The sequence below is a fragment of the Entelurus aequoreus genome, linkage group LG10, assembly GCF_033978785.1.
Source record: "Entelurus aequoreus isolate RoL-2023_Sb linkage group LG10, RoL_Eaeq_v1.1, whole genome shotgun sequence".
Lineage (NCBI taxonomy): Eukaryota > Metazoa > Chordata > Actinopteri > Syngnathiformes > Syngnathidae > Entelurus > Entelurus aequoreus.
This window is the reverse complement of record NC_084740.1, coordinates 43,179,372-43,197,261: the sequence shown is the minus strand read 5'-3', so window position 1 is coordinate 43,197,261 and position 17,890 is coordinate 43,179,372. Positions and strand designations below refer to the sequence as shown.

Sequence of the window (17,890 nt, the reverse complement as noted above, 5' to 3'; positions counted from 1 at the left end):
ATCTAAACATAAATAATGCCTCAAAAGAAGTTAATTCAATTTAAACAAAAAACAGCAGACGAGCTCTCGCCCTGCACAGCTGTTTTGTGCTTTGTAGTGTGGATATGGGCTTATAGATCTTTATTTGCCACAGATATACACGTTCCTGCTTTGCACACAGTGCATTCTGCTTCCCATGTGTCACGGCCAGGACCAAAACACAAATACTTTTTCCACAAATCATCCGTGAATTTGCATTTACTTTTCGGCATTTCTTGTTTTTCATGTCTGTCTCTACTCACTAGCTCTCTCGCTCTGTGTCTCTGCCCCTCCCTCATGAATGTTTCTGCGTGCGCACCTTCACAGTTTGTTTTGTTTAACCCCTTTTTAACTTAACCCTGGACGTACATTGAAAATACACGCAACCCTAATTCAAAATGCCAGACATTTGAGGCATTTAAGAAACCCCGCCCGGACACCCCGCCCGGACACCCCCGCAAGCGAGGACATGTCCGGTGAAAAGAGGACGTAAGGTAAGCCTAGTTAAACATACCTGCCCAATAAATTCTGATTTACATTTGTGCTTCGCCCAAAATTCAAATGAGAGGAATTTATAAGTACTCTCTTAATTGGTGATAACTTTAGCATTTTAGCATTTAGCATATCACATAAGATTAGCCTTTTATTGAAGAAAACATGTTTCCATGTTAATACAATGTATACACACAAACTGCTTGCATGGTTGAGTTGAGTTGTTGAGTTTTGAGTTTATTTGGAACATGCATGCAAACAACATGATGCATCACAATTTCCAGTTTCTCTTTTCAACATGTTGGAAAAGGAGTAGGAAGAAGCAGAGCTTATTTCATCCTACCCCTTTTCTTTTACATAACAGTTGCTAAAACTTTTGTTCACATCCTGTTCTCAATTTATTCACAATGTACTCCATAAGTAATCACAATAAAAGTAAACAAATAAATAAATAATATTCGGTGAAGTAAGTTACATTTCATATGGTGAGATGAGTAAGATTATTTTGAAAATGAACGGATGGATGGATGAGATAAATTCAGAATGTTTATCTTCTTCTTTGTACTTTGTAAACACTTTAAGTTTGAAGAGTTTCTTGAAGTGGATCATATTAGTACATTGTTTGATAGCTTTGCTTAATCCATTCCATCATTTAATTCCACATACTGAAGGTCTTAAGTGTTGTACGTACATACAAATGTTTTAAATTACATTTTTCTCTAAGATTATATTTCTCCTCTTTTGTTGAGAAGAATTGTTGTATATTATTGGCTAGCAGGTTATAGTTTGCTTTGTGTATAATTTTAGCTGTTTGCAAATTCACTATGTCGTGGAATTTCAGTATTTTTGATTCAATAAATAAAGGGTTTGTATGTTCTCTATATCCATTAGCATTGTTAGCATTTACATTTTTTTGGGACTATATAAATACTATTTTAATTGCTGATTAACTAACATTTTAGCATTTGTCATATCACATTGAGATTAACCTTTTAACGCCAGTGTTTACCGAAGCAAAAATGTTTCCATGTTAATACAATCATACACACATGTTGCTAGCATGCTAGCCATTAGCGTTGTTAGCATTAACATTTTTTTGGGACTATATAAATACTATTTTAATTGGTGATAACTAACATTTTAGCATTTGTCATATCACATTGAGATTAACCTTTTAAGCCAGTGTTTACCGAAGCAAAACTTTTTTCATGTTAATACAATGTATACGCACATGTTGCTAGCATGCTAGCCATTAGCATTGTTAGCATTTACATTTTTTGGGACTCACCCAAAAGTTAGGACTTTATAGGTATTATCTTAATTGGTGATAACTTTAGCCTTTTCTTGCCAATGTCTATTGAAGCAAAATGTACAATGTATATACAGAGGTTTTTAGCATGTTAGCCATTAGCATTGTTAGCATTTACATTTTTTGGGACTCAACCAAAATGTAGGACTTTATAAGTACTATTTTAATTGGTGATAACTTTAGCATTTTCGCATTGGGCAAATCACATTGAGAATAGCATTTTAATGTCACTGTTTACCGAGGCAAAAATGTTTCCATGTTAATAGAATGTATACACACAGGTTTTTAGCATGCTAACCATTAGCATTGTTAGCATTTACATTTTTTGGGACTCACCCAAAATGTAGGACTTTATAAGTACTAGCGTAATTGATGATAACTTGAGCATTTTAGCATTTGTATATTTGTATTTAGCATACCTACTCAGTGGCCTAGTGGTTAGAGTGTCCTCCCTGAGATCGGTAGGTTGTGAGTTCAAATCCCGGCCGGGTCATACCAAAGACTATAAAAATGGGACCCATCACCTCCCTGCTTGGCACTCAGCATCAAGGGTTGGAATTGGGGGTTAAATCACCAAAAATGATTCCCGGGCGCGGCTACGCTGCTGCCCACTGCTCCCCTCACCTCCCAGGGGGTGAGCAAGGGGATGGGTCAAATGCAGAGGATACATTTCACCACACCTAGTGTGTGTGTGACAATCATTGGTACTTTAACTTTAACTTTAACTTTAATTTGCCATATTGCTGGGTATTGTGGCCAAACAGCTCCATTTTTGTTTTATCTGACCACAGAACTTTCCTCCAGAAGGTCTTATCTTTGTCCATGTGATGTCAGATGAAACAAAAAATGGAGCTGTTTGGCCACAACACCCAGCAATATGTTTGGAGGAGAAAAGGTGAGGCCTTTAATCCCAGGAACACCACCCCTACCGTCAAGCACGGTGGTGGTAGTATTATGCTCTGGGCCTGTTTTGCTGCCAATGGAACTGCTGCTTTACAGAGAGTAAATGGGACAATGAAAAAGGAGGATTACCTCCAAATTCTTCAGGACAAGCTAAAATCATCAGCCTGGAGGTTGGGTGTTGGGCGTAGTTGGGTGTTCCAACAGGAAAATGACCCCAAACTAGGGGTGTAACGGTACACAAAAATTTCGGTTCGGTACGTATTTCGGTTCATTTTCGGTACAGTAAGAAAACAACATAGTATACATTTTTGGGTTATTTTATTTACCAAATTTGCAAAATCTTCCACCAAAAATATTTTTCTTAGTGTAATATTTGATGTGAAGTAATGGGAACCTTGGATAGGTCAATAATTCATAATAACATTGATTTTGATTCAATATTATGTTTTGAGCAATGACAGTTTGAAAGAAAAAAACCCAGCTTGGTTTTATTAGTCAACATTGCAACTTTTTGTAAATTACATTTCACCTTTAAGCTTTTTTATTTCACTTTTGTTATGTTTTTGTTTATTTGAATAGTATTTTTAGAATGTGCCGTGGGCCTTTAAAACATTAGCTGTGGGCCGCAAATGGCCTCCGGGGCACACTTTTGACACCCCTGCTATAGATAATAAAAAATTAAATGTGATAAATCTATGGATAAAAAGCAGAGCCTGGCGACGCATGCGCGTTTATCATAACTCTCTCGCTCTCTTTGTCTCTGCCCCTCCCTCACCAATGCTGCTGTGCGCACAAATTTTTTTGTTTTTAACCCCTTCTTAACCCTGAACGTACATTGAAAATACACGCAACCCTAACTCAAAATGTCCGGCATTTTGAGTTAGAGGAATTTAAGAAACTCCGCCCTGACAGCTCCGCAAAAGAGGACATGTCCGGTGAAAAGAGGACGTATGGTCAGTCTATCCTAGCCCGTTAGCTGCTGGCATGCCGTGTGTTGTGCCTCGGTGTGCATTGTTTACACAACGTGCATTACGCTACTTTAATATGTTCGTGTGGAAACTCGTTCGGTACACCTCCGAACCGAACCGGAACCCCCGTACCGAAACAGTTCAATACAAATACACGTACCGTTACACCCCTACCCCAAACACACGTCAAAAGTGGTAAAGGAATGGCTAAATCAGGCTAGAATTAAGGTTTTAGAATGGCCTGTGGACAATGCTGAAGAAACAAGTCCATGTCAGAAAAGCAACACATTTAGCTGAACTGCACCAATTTTGTCAAGAGGAGTGGTCCAAAATTCCAGCAGAAGCTTGTGGATGGCTACCAAAAGCGCCTTATTGCAGGGAAACTTGCCAAGGGACATGTAAGCAAATATTAAAGGCCTACTGAAATGCGTTGTTCTTATTTAAACGGGGATAGCAGGTCCATTCTATGTCATACTTGATCATTTCGCGATATTGCCATATTTTTGCTGAAAGGATTTAGTAGAGAACATCGACGATAAAGTTCGCAACTTTTGGTCGCTGATAAAAAAAGCCTTGCCTGTACCGGAAGTAGCGTGACGTCACAGGTTGTGGAGCTCCACACATCTGCACATTGTTTACAATCATGGCCACCAGCAGCGAGAGCGATTCGGACCGAGAAAGCGACGATTACCCCATTAATTTGAGCGAGGATGAAAGATTTGTGGATGAGGAAAGTGAGAGTGAAGGACTAGAGGGCAGTGGAAGCGATTCAGATAGGGAAGATGCTGTGAGAGGCGGGTGGGACCTGATATTCAGCTGGGAATGACTAAAACAGTAAATAAACACAAGACATATATATACTCTATTAGCCACAACACAACCAGGCTTATATTTAATATGCCACAAATGAATCCCGCATAACAAACACCTCCCCCCTCCCGTCTATATAACCCGCCAATACAAATCAAACACCCGCACAACACACTCAATCCCACAGGCCAAAGTACCGTTCACCTCCGCAAAGTTCATATAGCACACATATTTCCCCAAAGTTACGTACGTGACACGTACATAGCAGCACGCACGTACGGGCAAGCGATCAAATGTTTGGAAGCCGCAGCTGCGTACTCACGGTAGCGCGTATCCAACTCAAAGTCCTCCTGGTAAGAGTCTCTGTTGTCCCAGTTCTACACAGGCCAATGTGTATCCAACTCAAAGTCCTCCTGGTAAGAGTCTCTGTCTTCCCAGTCCTCCACAGGCCAATGGTAAAGCTTGACTGTCATCGTTCGGGAATGTAAACAACGAAACACTGGCTACGTGTTTGTGTTGCTGCAGCCGGCCGCTAATACACCGCTTCCCACCTACAGCTTTCTTCTTTGCTGTCTCCATTGTTCATTGAACAAATTGCAAAAGATTCACCAACACAGATGTCCAGAATACTGTGGAATTTTGCGATGAAAACAGACGACTTAACAGCTGGCCACAATGCTGTCCCAAAATGTCCGCTACAATCCGTGACGTCACGCGCAAACGTCATCATACCGAAACGTTTTCAGCAGGATATTTCGCGGGAAATTTAAAATTGCAATTGCACTTTAGTAATCTAACCCGGCCGTATTGGCATGTGTTGCAATGATAAGATTTCATCATTGATATATAAACTATCAGATTGCGTGGTCGCTAGTAGTGGCTTTCAGTAGGCCTTTAACATTGCTGTATGTATACTTTTGACCCAGCACATTTGCTCACATTTTCAGTAGACCCATAATAAATTCATAAAAGAAGCAAACTGTTTTTTGTGAGCAACAAGTATGTGCTCCAATCACTACATCACAAAAAAATAAGAGTTGTAGAAATGATTGGAAACTCAAGACAGCCATGACATGATGTTCTGTACAAGTGAATGTACACTTTTGACCACCACTGTATCTAAAGATTGGCTTTATTTTAAATGTGTATCATTTCATCGACTAGATGAACTTACATTTGCAGCTTTGAAATGTGAACACGATGTTCATTAACAGCAACTGTTCTGTGGATGCCGACTTCAAGCGCAAACACCACGTTTGATGATAAAAGCAGCACACAGCGTATGAGTGCTGCCGTGCATGAATGCTCCATATTCTTCCCAGAAGTGCACCAACAATGTGTCACATCCTGACATTTCATGCTCACACACTTGACACATTCCACACACACTGACACCACGTGACCTGGCAGTGTCACACACACACACACACACACACACACACACACACACACACACACACACACACACACACACACACACACACACACACACACACACACACACACACACACACACACACACTTTGTGCGGTGGATGCAACAAGCCTCCACTGTGAGGCGGGTGGAAAAAAAGTATCACTTGCTGGGTGATGCTCAAGAAAAAGAAGTGTGTGTGTGTGTTTGTGTATGTGTTTGTGTATGTGTGTCCGGAGTCATATGTGAAGATTGCGCCACCCGCCCTCACGTGTCGCTGCTTCCACACCAGCCGACCAAAACACAACAAACACACACACACGTCTCATGTGAACAACATCTGCTTTTTAAAAGCAAGTGTGTATCCGTCTTCCTAGTGGTAACACAATCTGACTACACTACGTGATTACACAATACGATCACCGGCACGCTAAGACTGCACAATCTGACGAGACGACATGACCATTGACTACACAACACGACTACACAACATGACTACAATATGAGAGTACACAACATGACTACACAACATGACTACAATATGAGAGTACACAACATGACCACACAAAAGGCCACTCTACGTGGCTACACATTAAGTCTACACTACATAACTACACAATAAGAGTACATAACATGACTACACAATAAGAACACACAACATGACTACACGTTCAGTCTTCACTACCTAACTACACAAAAAGAGTACATAATAAGTCTACACAATCTGAAACTACAATGAAAAAAAAGTACACAACATGACACCACAATAAAAAAAAAGTACACAACATGACCACACAATAAGACAACTCTTTGTGACTACACATTAAGTCTACACTACATAACTACACGATTAGAGTACACAACATGACTACACAATCTGACACCACAATAAAAAAGTACATAACATGGCTACACAAAAAGAGCACACAATATGACTACGCAATAAGACAACACCCTGTGACTACACAATACGTCTACACAACATAACAAAATAAGACTACACAGTCTGACACCACAATTTGAGTACACAACATGACTCCACTGTAAAACTACACTATGTACACAAAAGGAGTACACAACATGACTACACAATAAGACTACAATATGAGAGTACACAACGTGACCACACAAAAGGCCACTCTACGTGGCTACACATTAAGTCTACACTACATAACTACACAATTAGAGTACATACCATGACTACACAATCTGACACCACAATAAAAGTACATAACATGATTACACAATAAGAGCACACGATATGACTATGCAAAAAGAAAACATCATGTGACTACACAATAAGAGTACACAATCTGACACCACGGTGAGATTACACAACATGACTACACAATAAGAGTACACAATCTGACACCACGGTAAGACTACACAACGAGCTACATATTAAGACTACACAATACAAATATACAATAAGACTACACAATCTGATACCACAATAAGACTACACAATAAGAGTACACAATATGATTACACAACATAACTACACTATAAGACTACACAATAAAAATACACAATAAGACTACACAATCTGATACCACAATAAGACTACACAATAAGAGTACACAACATGATTACACAACATAACTACACTATAAGACTACACAGTCTGACACCACAATAAGACTACAAAATAAGGACACAAAATGACTACACAACATAATTCCACAACTAGAGTACACATTAAGACTACACAATAAAAATACACGTCAAGACTACACAACATGACTACACAACAACAATACACAATAAAACTACACGACATGACTACAGTTGTGCAGCAACACACACTCCCTGAGGAAGTGACACATTAGAGTCCTGAAAGGTAGAAACACTTTTGACCTTCTAATACTTTTTATGTTCTAACAGGACTTTGACTCACTGAGTAAGAAGTTGTAGGACATAACATTAGGTACACTGTCACAGTGTTTGATATAAACAATATTAACATGTGTTGTGTTGTAGTATAGTATAGTATAGTATAGTATAGTATAGTATAGTATAGTATAGTATAGTATAGTATGTAATATAATGTTATGCTATAGTATAGTATAGTATAGTATGTAATAGAATGTTATGCTATAGTATAGTATGTTATAGTATGTTATGCTATAGTATAGTATAGTATGTAATAGAATGTTATGCTATAGTATAGTATAGTATAGTATAGTATAGTATAGTATAGTATGTTATAGTATGTTATGCTATAGTATAGTATAGTATGTAATAGAATGTTATGCTATAGTATAGTATAGTATGTTATAGTATGTTATGCTATAGTATAGTATAGTATAGTATGTTATAGTATGTTATGCTATAGTATAGTATAGTATGTAATAGAATGTTATGCTATAGTATAGTATCGTATAGTATAGTATAGTATGTTATAGTATGTTATGCTATAGTATAGTATAGTATAGTATGTAATAGAATGTTATGCTATAGTATAGTATAGTATAGTATAGTATAGATGTTATAGTATGTTATGCTATAGTATAGTATAGTATGTAATAGAATGTTATGCTATAGTATAGTATAGTATAGTATGTTATAGTATGTTATGCTATAGTATAGTATAGTATGTAATAGAATGTTATGCTATAGTATATTATATTATATTATATTATTGATGTGATTATTTCGGGACCCCAATGAGGATAAAAAGCGGTGCAGAGAATAGAAGGATGGATGTTGCTGTTTTAAGGACTCTTCTCCTTCCTTGTCTCAATTCCAGGATGATCTCTCTACCGGAAAAGGTGGTGTGAGTGAGTTTTGGGGTTGTGCCGGCGCAGCTGTCCATTCCACAGAGGTGAGTGTTCCTGGTCCTGGTCCTGGTCAGTACCAACCAGAGTGCCTGATGATTCAAAGCAGACCTTCCCCTCCTCCCTCCTGACTGACTCACTCTGCCAATCTTTATCTCTGAGACTCTTTGTGGGTTCCTTCAAGCAGACCACCACAAGTCCTCTGCTGGACAGGATCCGCTCGTTGACTTTGGCTCCACATAAACCGAGGCGAGGACTAAAAGGGACTTGAAGGTTCTGATCCGACGTCCTGAGTACTAAACATGTTTGTGACAGCTGCTATTGATAACATTCAGTCAGCTTGGTACCGGTCAGGTTGGTACCAGTGTGGTTGGTACCAGTTACTCTGAGCAGAACGTGGTACTGCTAAGATGGTTAAAGTGAGGTTGAGGTGGTACTGGTAAGACTGGTACAAGAGAGGTCGGTACCACCAAGTCTTAGCATCAGGTGGGATCTGTCAGACTGATACTGGTCAAGTTGGTACCAGTGACATTGGTACGACTAGAGTTACATTTTCTGGTGGTACCAGTTATCAGTGGTACTGGTAAAACTGGTTTCGGGAATATTGAGAATTGGGTGGTGCTGATAAACTTTCTAACAGTGTAGTTGGTACCACTAATGTTCTGTTTTTGAGTGGTACTGGTAAGACTGGTATGAGTGAGGTTGGTCCCACCAGAGCTTAGCATCAAGTGGGATCTGTAAGTATGGTACCGGTGACATTGGTACCACTCGGGTTACATTTTCAGGTGCTACCCGTGAAGTTGTTATCAGTGAGTGTGTGGTACTGGTAAGACCGGTACCAGTGATGTTGCTACCACTAAGACTTGGCATAAAGTGGGATCTGTCAGACTGGTACCGGTCAAGCTGGTACCAATGACATTGGTACTTATAGATCCCACTTGATGCTAAGCTGTGGTGGGACCAACCTCATACCAGTCTTACCAGTACCATTCAAAAACTGAACATTAGTGGTACCAACTACACTGTTAGAAAGTTTATCAGTACCACCCAATTCTCTATATTCCCGAAACCAGTTTTACCAGTACCACTTATCAGTGAGATATGGTACTGGTAAGACTGGCACCAGTGATGATGATTAAGATTTAGCTAAGATTTAGCATCAGGTGGGATCTGTAAGACTGGTACAGGTCAGGTTGTTACCAGTGACATTGGTCAGTGAGAGGGTGGTCCTGGTAAAACTGGTACCAGTACATGAATAATTGGGTGGTACTGGTGAACTTTGCATCAGTGTGGTTGGTACCACTGATGTTCTGTTTTTGAGTGTTACCTGTAAGACTGGTATGAGTGAGATTGGTCCCACCAGAGCTTAGCATCAAGTGGGATCTGTAAGTATGGTACCAGTGACATTGGTACCACTTAGGTTACATTTTCAGGTGCTACCCGTGAAGTTGTTATCAGTGAGAGTGTGGTACTGTTAAGACCGGTACCAGTGATGTTGCTACCACTTAGACTTGGCATCAAGTGGGATATGTAAGACTGGTACCGGTCAAGTTGGTACCAGTGACATTGGTACTACTGGAGTTACATTTTCTGTTGGTACCCGTGAAGTTGTTATCAGTGAGTGTTTGGTACTGGTAAGACTGGTACCAGCAATAATGATACCACTAAGACTTAGCATCAGGTGGGATCTGTAAGACTGGTAAAGGGCAGGTTGGTACCAGTGATGTTAGTCAGCGATAAGGTGGTCCTGGTAAAACTGGTACCAGTAACATGCGAAATTGGGTGGTACTGGTACAAGTTACATTTTCTGGTGGTACCAGTTATCAGTAGTACTGGTAAAACTGGTTTTCGGGAATATTGAGAATTGGGTGGTACTGATAAACTTTCTAACAGTGTAGTTGGTACCACTAATGTTCTGTTTTTGAGTGGTACTGGTAAGACTGGTATGAGTGAGGTTGGTCCCACCAAAGCTTAGCATCAAGTGGGATCTGTAAATATGGTACCGGTGACATTGGTACCACTCGGGTTACATTTTCAGGTGCTACCCGTGAAATCGTTATCAGTGAGAGTGTGGTACTGGTAAGACCGGTACCAGTGATGTTGCTACCACTAAGACTTGGCATAAAGTGGGATCTGTCAGACTGGTACCGGTCAAGCTGGTACCAATGACATTGGTACCATACTTACAGATCCCACTCGATGCTAAGCTGTGGTGGGACCAACCTCATACCAGTCTTACCAGTACCATTCAAAAACTGAACATTAGTGGTACCAACTACACTGTTAGAAAGTTTATCAGTACCACCCAATTCTCTATATTCCCGAAACCAGTTTTACCAGTACCACTTATCAGTGAGATATGGTACTGGTAAGACTGGCACCAGTGATGATGATTAAGATTTAGCTAAGATTTAGCATCAGGTGGGATCTGTAAGACTGGTACAGGTCAGGTTGGTACCAGTGACATTGGTCAGAAACTGGTACCAGTACATGAATAATTGGGTGGTACTGGTGAACTTTGCATCAGTGTGGTTGGTACCACTGATGTTCTGTTTTTGAGTGTTACCTGTAAGACTGGTATGAGTGAGGTTGGTCCCACCAGAGCTTAGCATCAAGTGGGATCTGTAAGTATGGTACCGGTGACATTGGTACCACTCGGGTTACATTTTCAGGTGCTACCCGTGAAGTTGTTATCAGTGAGTGTGTGGTACTGGTAAGACCGGTACCAGTGATGTTGCTACCACTTAGACTTGGCATCAAGTGGGATCTGTAAGACTGGTACCGGTCAAGTTGGTACCAGTGAAATTGGTACTACTGGAGTTACATTTTCTGTTGGTACCCGTGAAGTTGTTATCAGTGAGTGTTTGGTACTGGTAAGACTGGTACCAGCGATAATGATACCACTAAGACTTAGCATCAGGTGGGATCTGTAAGACTGGTAAAGGGCAGGTTGGTACCAGTGATGTTAGTCAGCGATAAGGTGGTCCTGGTAAAACTGGTACCAGTAACATGCGAAATTGGGTGGTACTGGTACAAGTTACATTTTCTGGTGGTACCAGTTATCAGTGGTACTGGTAAAACTGGTTTTCGGGAATATTGAGAATTGGGTGGTACTGATAAACTTTCTAACAGTGTAGTTGGTACCATTAATGTTCTATTTTTGAGTGGTACTGGTCAGACTGGTATGAGTGAGGTTGGTCCCACCAAAGCTTAGCATCAAGTGGGATCTGTAAATATGGTACCGGTGACATTGGTACCACTCGGGTTACATTTTCAGGTGCTACCCGTGAAATTGTTATCAGTGAGAGTGTGGTACTGGTAAGACCGGTACCAGTGATGTTGCTACCACTTAGACTTGGCCAGTAACATGCGAAATTGGGTGGTACTGGTAAAATTGGTATCAGTGTGGTTGGTACCACCCACACTGGTGGAATGATGTTGGGACCAGAGGGTGTGGTACTGGTAAGTGTGGTAGCAGTGAGGTTGGTACCAGATTAGCATCAAGAGGTATCCGTAAGATTGGTGCCAGTGAGGTTGGTACTGCTGAAACTGGACTGGTACGAGTAAGAGAGAATTGGGTGGAACTAGTAAAATTGATACCAGGGAGATTGTTAGAACTGGTAGAGACTGCAGGTACTGGTCGAGTATTGGGAAGTACCAGTGAGACTGGGTTTACAAAGTGTTCCTGGTGAGGCTACTACAAGTGAGTTTGGTTCCACTGAGGTGACATTTGCAAGTGTTGGTGGTATTGATAACTGATACCAGTGAAGACTGGGTCCTGGTCAGAATAGTACCTGTGAGGTTGAGCATGGAGGGCGACATGGCCACCGGGTCATCCAGGGTGTTCAGAGGAGCGCCGTCCTGCAGCCAGATGACTTTGACGGGTTCTGGCGGGCCGTGGGCTACGCAACTCAGACTCAGCTGCTCGTTGGCCACCACGGACACATGCTGAGGCTCGGTGGAAAAGTGAGGAAGACCTAAAGGGAAAAGCAGCCGGGTCCGACTTGAGTCCGGGTCTAAGGTAGCTCATTGTGGAGTGTTTGGACTTACCCTCCAATAGGATGCTTCCCTCCTTAGACAAGACCTGCTGGCCTTGTGCCTGAGCAGCACACTGGTAGCTGCCCATGTCCCCGAGCTGGACCTTGTCGATCCTGGGGAAGAAAGATCTGATTGGATCACTCCCAAAAAAGGAGAGGGGAAAATGAGCAAGACCATTCCGATCCTATCATGGTGTGATGAGAAAGACAAAGCAGCCAAACCACAGGAGACCACACTTTGGCTCCTCTGCGTGCTGACGTGACATTCTCAAAGTGTCACACGGTCCTGCTGGGACCGCCGCTGCCTACCTGAGCATGCTCGCCACCACCCACTGCTGGCGGCCATTTGGCAACTCCAGCCGGTCGGTCTCGGCGGTGCGAAGCGGAACGCCATCCTTCAGCCACTCCACGTCGGGACGCTCCTCCTCATCGTCGCACGCGGCCCTCAGCTTGCACTGCAGCCTCACCGGGCGACCCAGAGACGAGACCACCGCCGCCGGATTCTCCATGAACGCCAAATCTGTGGCGGAACCAGAAGGATTTAGCCGGATGATGACCATTTAACGCGCAGAAATGTAACATGTAATGCACTCGAAGTACAAAAAATGTTGAAAAATTATTTTAATCATTAAGTAATTAAAACAAATATATATATATATATATATATATATATATATATATATATATATATATATATATATATATATATATATATATATATATATATATATATATATATATATATATATATATATATATATATTTACACACACACAATATATATATATATATATATATACATACATACATATATACATACATATTAGGGCTGCAACTAACGATTAATTTGATAATCGATTAATCTGTCGATTAATACTTCGATTAATCGATTAATAATCGGATAAAAGAGACAAACTACATTTCTATCCTTTCCAGTATTTTATTGAAAAAAAACAGCATACTGGCACCATACTTATTTTGATTATTGTTTCTCAGCTGTTTGTAAATGTTGCAGTTTATAAATAAAGGTTTATTAAAAAAAAATATATATATATATATTTTTTTTTAATTTAAAAAAAAAAAAAAAACTCTGCACATGCGCATAGCATAGATCCAACGAATCGATGACTAAATTAATCGCCAACTATTTTAATAATCGATTTTAATCGATTAGTTGTTGCAGCCCTAATACATATATACACACACACACACATATATACATATATTATTCATACATGTATACATATACTGTATATATATTCATACATATATACATATATAGATACATACACATATATACATACATATATACACACATACATACACAAACACGTATACATATATACACATATGTACATATACACACATATACATATATGTACATATATACACGTATACATATATGTATATACATATACATATACACACACATATATATACAGTATATATATATATACACACATATATAACATGTTATTAGAACTTTACTTACTTGTGATTTAGGGCTATATAAATAAACATTGATTGATTGATACTTAAAAATACAGAGTAAAAAAATCCAAATACATTTTTAAGTAATTAAAATATAAAAATAATATTGTATCTAAAAATAATATATAATAAAATATATTTGAAAGTTTAAAAAAATACAAAAATAACTAAAAAAAATATTTTTAAACTTATTGATAATAGCAATGATCATATTCTTATTATTATGCAATATTATTATTATATTAAATCAATAAAAAAAATTATCCCAAAATAATACACAACTAAATAAAAATGGTTTAAAAAATAGTGAAAATTTAAACTGCATCGAAATAATACTAACTTGTAATATTATTACTTGGCAATATCATGATTAATATATTATTATTATATAAAATTATTTAAAATGTTTCGAAAAATAATACACAGTAAAAAAATATATAAAACTTACATTAAAAAAAATTACAAATAAAAAAAGACTTCATTTGATAAAAAATAAATAAAAAAATCAGCATTCTATTTTTCCCAAGTGTGTAAAATAAAGACAAAATGTGAAGAAGCCAAAGATAAACAAGTTGACATTTTCTCAGTAATGAACAGTGATTATCAGGGCAGGAACCCAACACTAATTATACTTCTGTGATAAAGCTGCTGGTCACTGATTGACAGGCTGAGCTGATAGTGCAACAAAAGCTGTTTTGTGAGTCGCTGCCCGACACATCCAACAAGTTCACGCTCACGCTCGCACAACTTAGCTCAAAGTTCTGCAAATGTGCAAAAATGTGCAACAATATGACAGCAATAAACATGAGGGTGCTGTTCAAGATCATGGTTTTGAGGGGCAAAGGTCACATGAAATGTGCATGTCTTACTTCCTGTCTTTAATTCCTTCATAAAAGTGAAAGATACAAGTCTAAACTGTCAAGGTTCCTGACTTTTACGTTCCTCGCAGACAAATGAAGCAGTCACTGTTGAGCAGATCTTGTTTCCGCCCCAAAAAGCAAGAAATTCTCGCCCCAGTTGCCCCAAGCTCCGCCCCCTCCTCTATTCTCTTCCACTCGCCATCGCTTCCAGGAGAAAACATTCGTCACGTGACTGACGTGCTTGCAGACTTTCTCAAGCTTGTACGCCCGTCCCCTCCCGTCTGTTTCACGGCCGACCTTTCACCTTTGACCCCGTGCAGTCGACTCCGCCGCAGTCCATCTCAAACGCATGTCTAAACAGCCGTAACTCAACAGGGAAAAAACAAACACCATCGTCAAAAAACACACATAAGCCGCAGTTGCTGCCAGACAGCAATTAAAACAATGAAATATGTTCATTTTAATGTTAAAAAAAATTTTTTTTTTGGCTTTTTTTGTAGCGACTTGATTACCTTCTGCGCATCAGACAATATTATTCATGGTCAAAGTGCACGTGTTGAATATATGTCTTCTGGCTAGACACAAAGTTGAGAAAAGATTCCAAGAAAAAAGTCCAGTTTACAGTAAACATGACTGTAAATGACATTAGTAGCGCCCCCTATACGTATATCCTCAAACTTTATACTCATGAGCCACATGACCAATGAGTTATTGGCCAGTTAGTTGCCAAGGCCGAAGATATAGGCCATGTTTTCCACCAATCTTGCTCAAACGTTACGTGTGTGTGCTTATCAGTCCCGTGAAGATGCATGCCAATGTTTGCAGTGATTGGGCGAAACACCCTAAAGTTACAGTGAGTGTTTTGTCGAGCTGTGTGAGAAATTTCAAGGCTTACTACTTGGTTAGACTTCAAGGTTTATGAAGAACGCCACCAAGTAGTGTATTTGTTGTAAGAATAATAGCACAGGCAACACAGTATAGGCTTTGTTTCCATTAAAAGCAATGCATGTAGTGGCTATGAGGCGGCCATCTTGGTGGGGGCAACATTCCCTGCATGTTTAGACAAATTCTCACGCTTCTGTGTGCAGCACTTCAGGCAGGGGTGCTATTTTTTTCACGACACTGTATAATATTTTATATTTTGACAGAAACGTGTCCAAAAACTCTTCCCCTGTTAATACATGCATGTGTAAAGTTTTAAATGTACAGCTGATGTACATACAGTGGTTACCAGGATCCTTTCACATGGTGCTAAACAATGTTTCCTTCAAAAGCTTTAAAAAGATCAAGCATAAGAAACATTTCCAAACTATTTTAATCCATGAATATGACAAATATTTTCTATTGATACAATCATTTCCAATCTATTCAAAATATAACGAAAAACTACAAAAATCCCCCCCGGATTTGCGATCGCGCCAATCCACACAAGTCAAGCAATATGTGAATTATGCGCGGCCTCGCAATTTTGTCCAATGTTGGCAAATTCCCGCACATTTTAGCCAATCTGCGTCATTTTCATCAATAGGATTTGTCTCACGCCATCCAACTAATCAAAACATATTTGTTTGTAGACAAAGCAGGAACAACAACGTAAACAATATATCAACTATTTATCACTCAAGCGTAGCTTTGACATACTTCCTGTTCCTGTCTACGGCGTTAAACCTCTTGGGTAATGTAGTATATAAAAATGACTCCCTAATCTACCTGTATTTATATACTGTATATATTTAACATTTATTTATTCAGAGTAAGACAATTAAGAACATATTTTCATTTGCAATGCTGACCTAGCAAAGAAGCAGCATTTACATGTAAGAGATGTTGAAGTGTGATGATAATTTCTCTTTTTCTCTCATTTCCCAACAAAAATTATAGCTCGCTCTCAACAGTTCATGTGTTAGAACACAAATTAATGTTTAAGATGGACAGACACTTTTCAAGTGTAAAACATATGCGGAGAATGTCTCACACTTGTGGATGAATTATTTGTATTATTAGTTATAAAGAATTAAAACAGTAAAGTAATTTGATCATGAGCTTTAAGTATGCACTTTTACTGCCATTTTGTTTAAAATCGTGTAATTTAAGGTTAAGGTTACAAACATTGATACAAAATTCATAAAATCAAAAGTTAGTTCAATTTTGTTGACAAGAAGTGGCCTCAAAACATTGCAAATTTTGCTGTTAATTTTAGAATTCAGCATTTTAGGCAATCACAATAACAAACAAAACCTGCAAAATATGGAGGGACTGAATGATTTCCCTTAATACACACATTTCCAAACAATTGAAAAATGATGAAAAACTACAAATATTTTCCATTAATCAATCATTTCCAAACAATGTAAAAATTATGAAAAATTACAAATGGGTTCTAATAGTACAATGATTTTCAAACATTTTACAAATAATGAAAAACTACAAATACTTTCCAATAATACAATAATTTCCAAGCAATATAAAAATGATGAAAAACTACAGATATTTTCCAATATAATAATTTCCAAACAATATGAAAATAATTTTTAAAAAACTACAGCTATTTTCCAATAACACGTTGATTTCTAAACAATTTAAAAATTATGAAAAAATTACTGATATTTTCCAATAATACGTTGATTTCTGAACAATCTGAAAATGATGAAAAAATTACAGCTATTTTCCAATTATACGTTGATTTCTCAACAATTTAAAAATTATGAAAAACCAAATAGTTTCCAATAAAATCACTTCCAAACAATTAAAAAAAAAAAAAAGTTAAACTACACATATTTTCCTATAATACATTGATTTCTAAACAATTTAA

General features: G+C 38.5%; 1 protein-coding gene across 1 annotated transcript in view; it reads right to left on the bottom strand.

Moving 5' to 3' along the window:
• The window catches only part of LOC133658657 (tyrosine-protein kinase receptor UFO), a 101,219-nt gene that overhangs the window by 77,559 nt on the left and 5,770 nt on the right, over nucleotides 1-17,890 (bottom strand). Inside the window, exons 2-4 of the mRNA XM_062060919.1 lie at nucleotides 13,037-13,247; nucleotides 12,741-12,841; nucleotides 12,485-12,667 (exon numbers count right to left, since the gene is read on the bottom strand). Of these exons, the coding sequence (XP_061916903.1) occupies nucleotides 12,485-12,667; nucleotides 12,741-12,841; nucleotides 13,037-13,247 (495 nt within the window). The remainder of the gene's footprint in view (nucleotides 1-12,484; nucleotides 12,668-12,740; nucleotides 12,842-13,036; nucleotides 13,248-17,890) is intronic.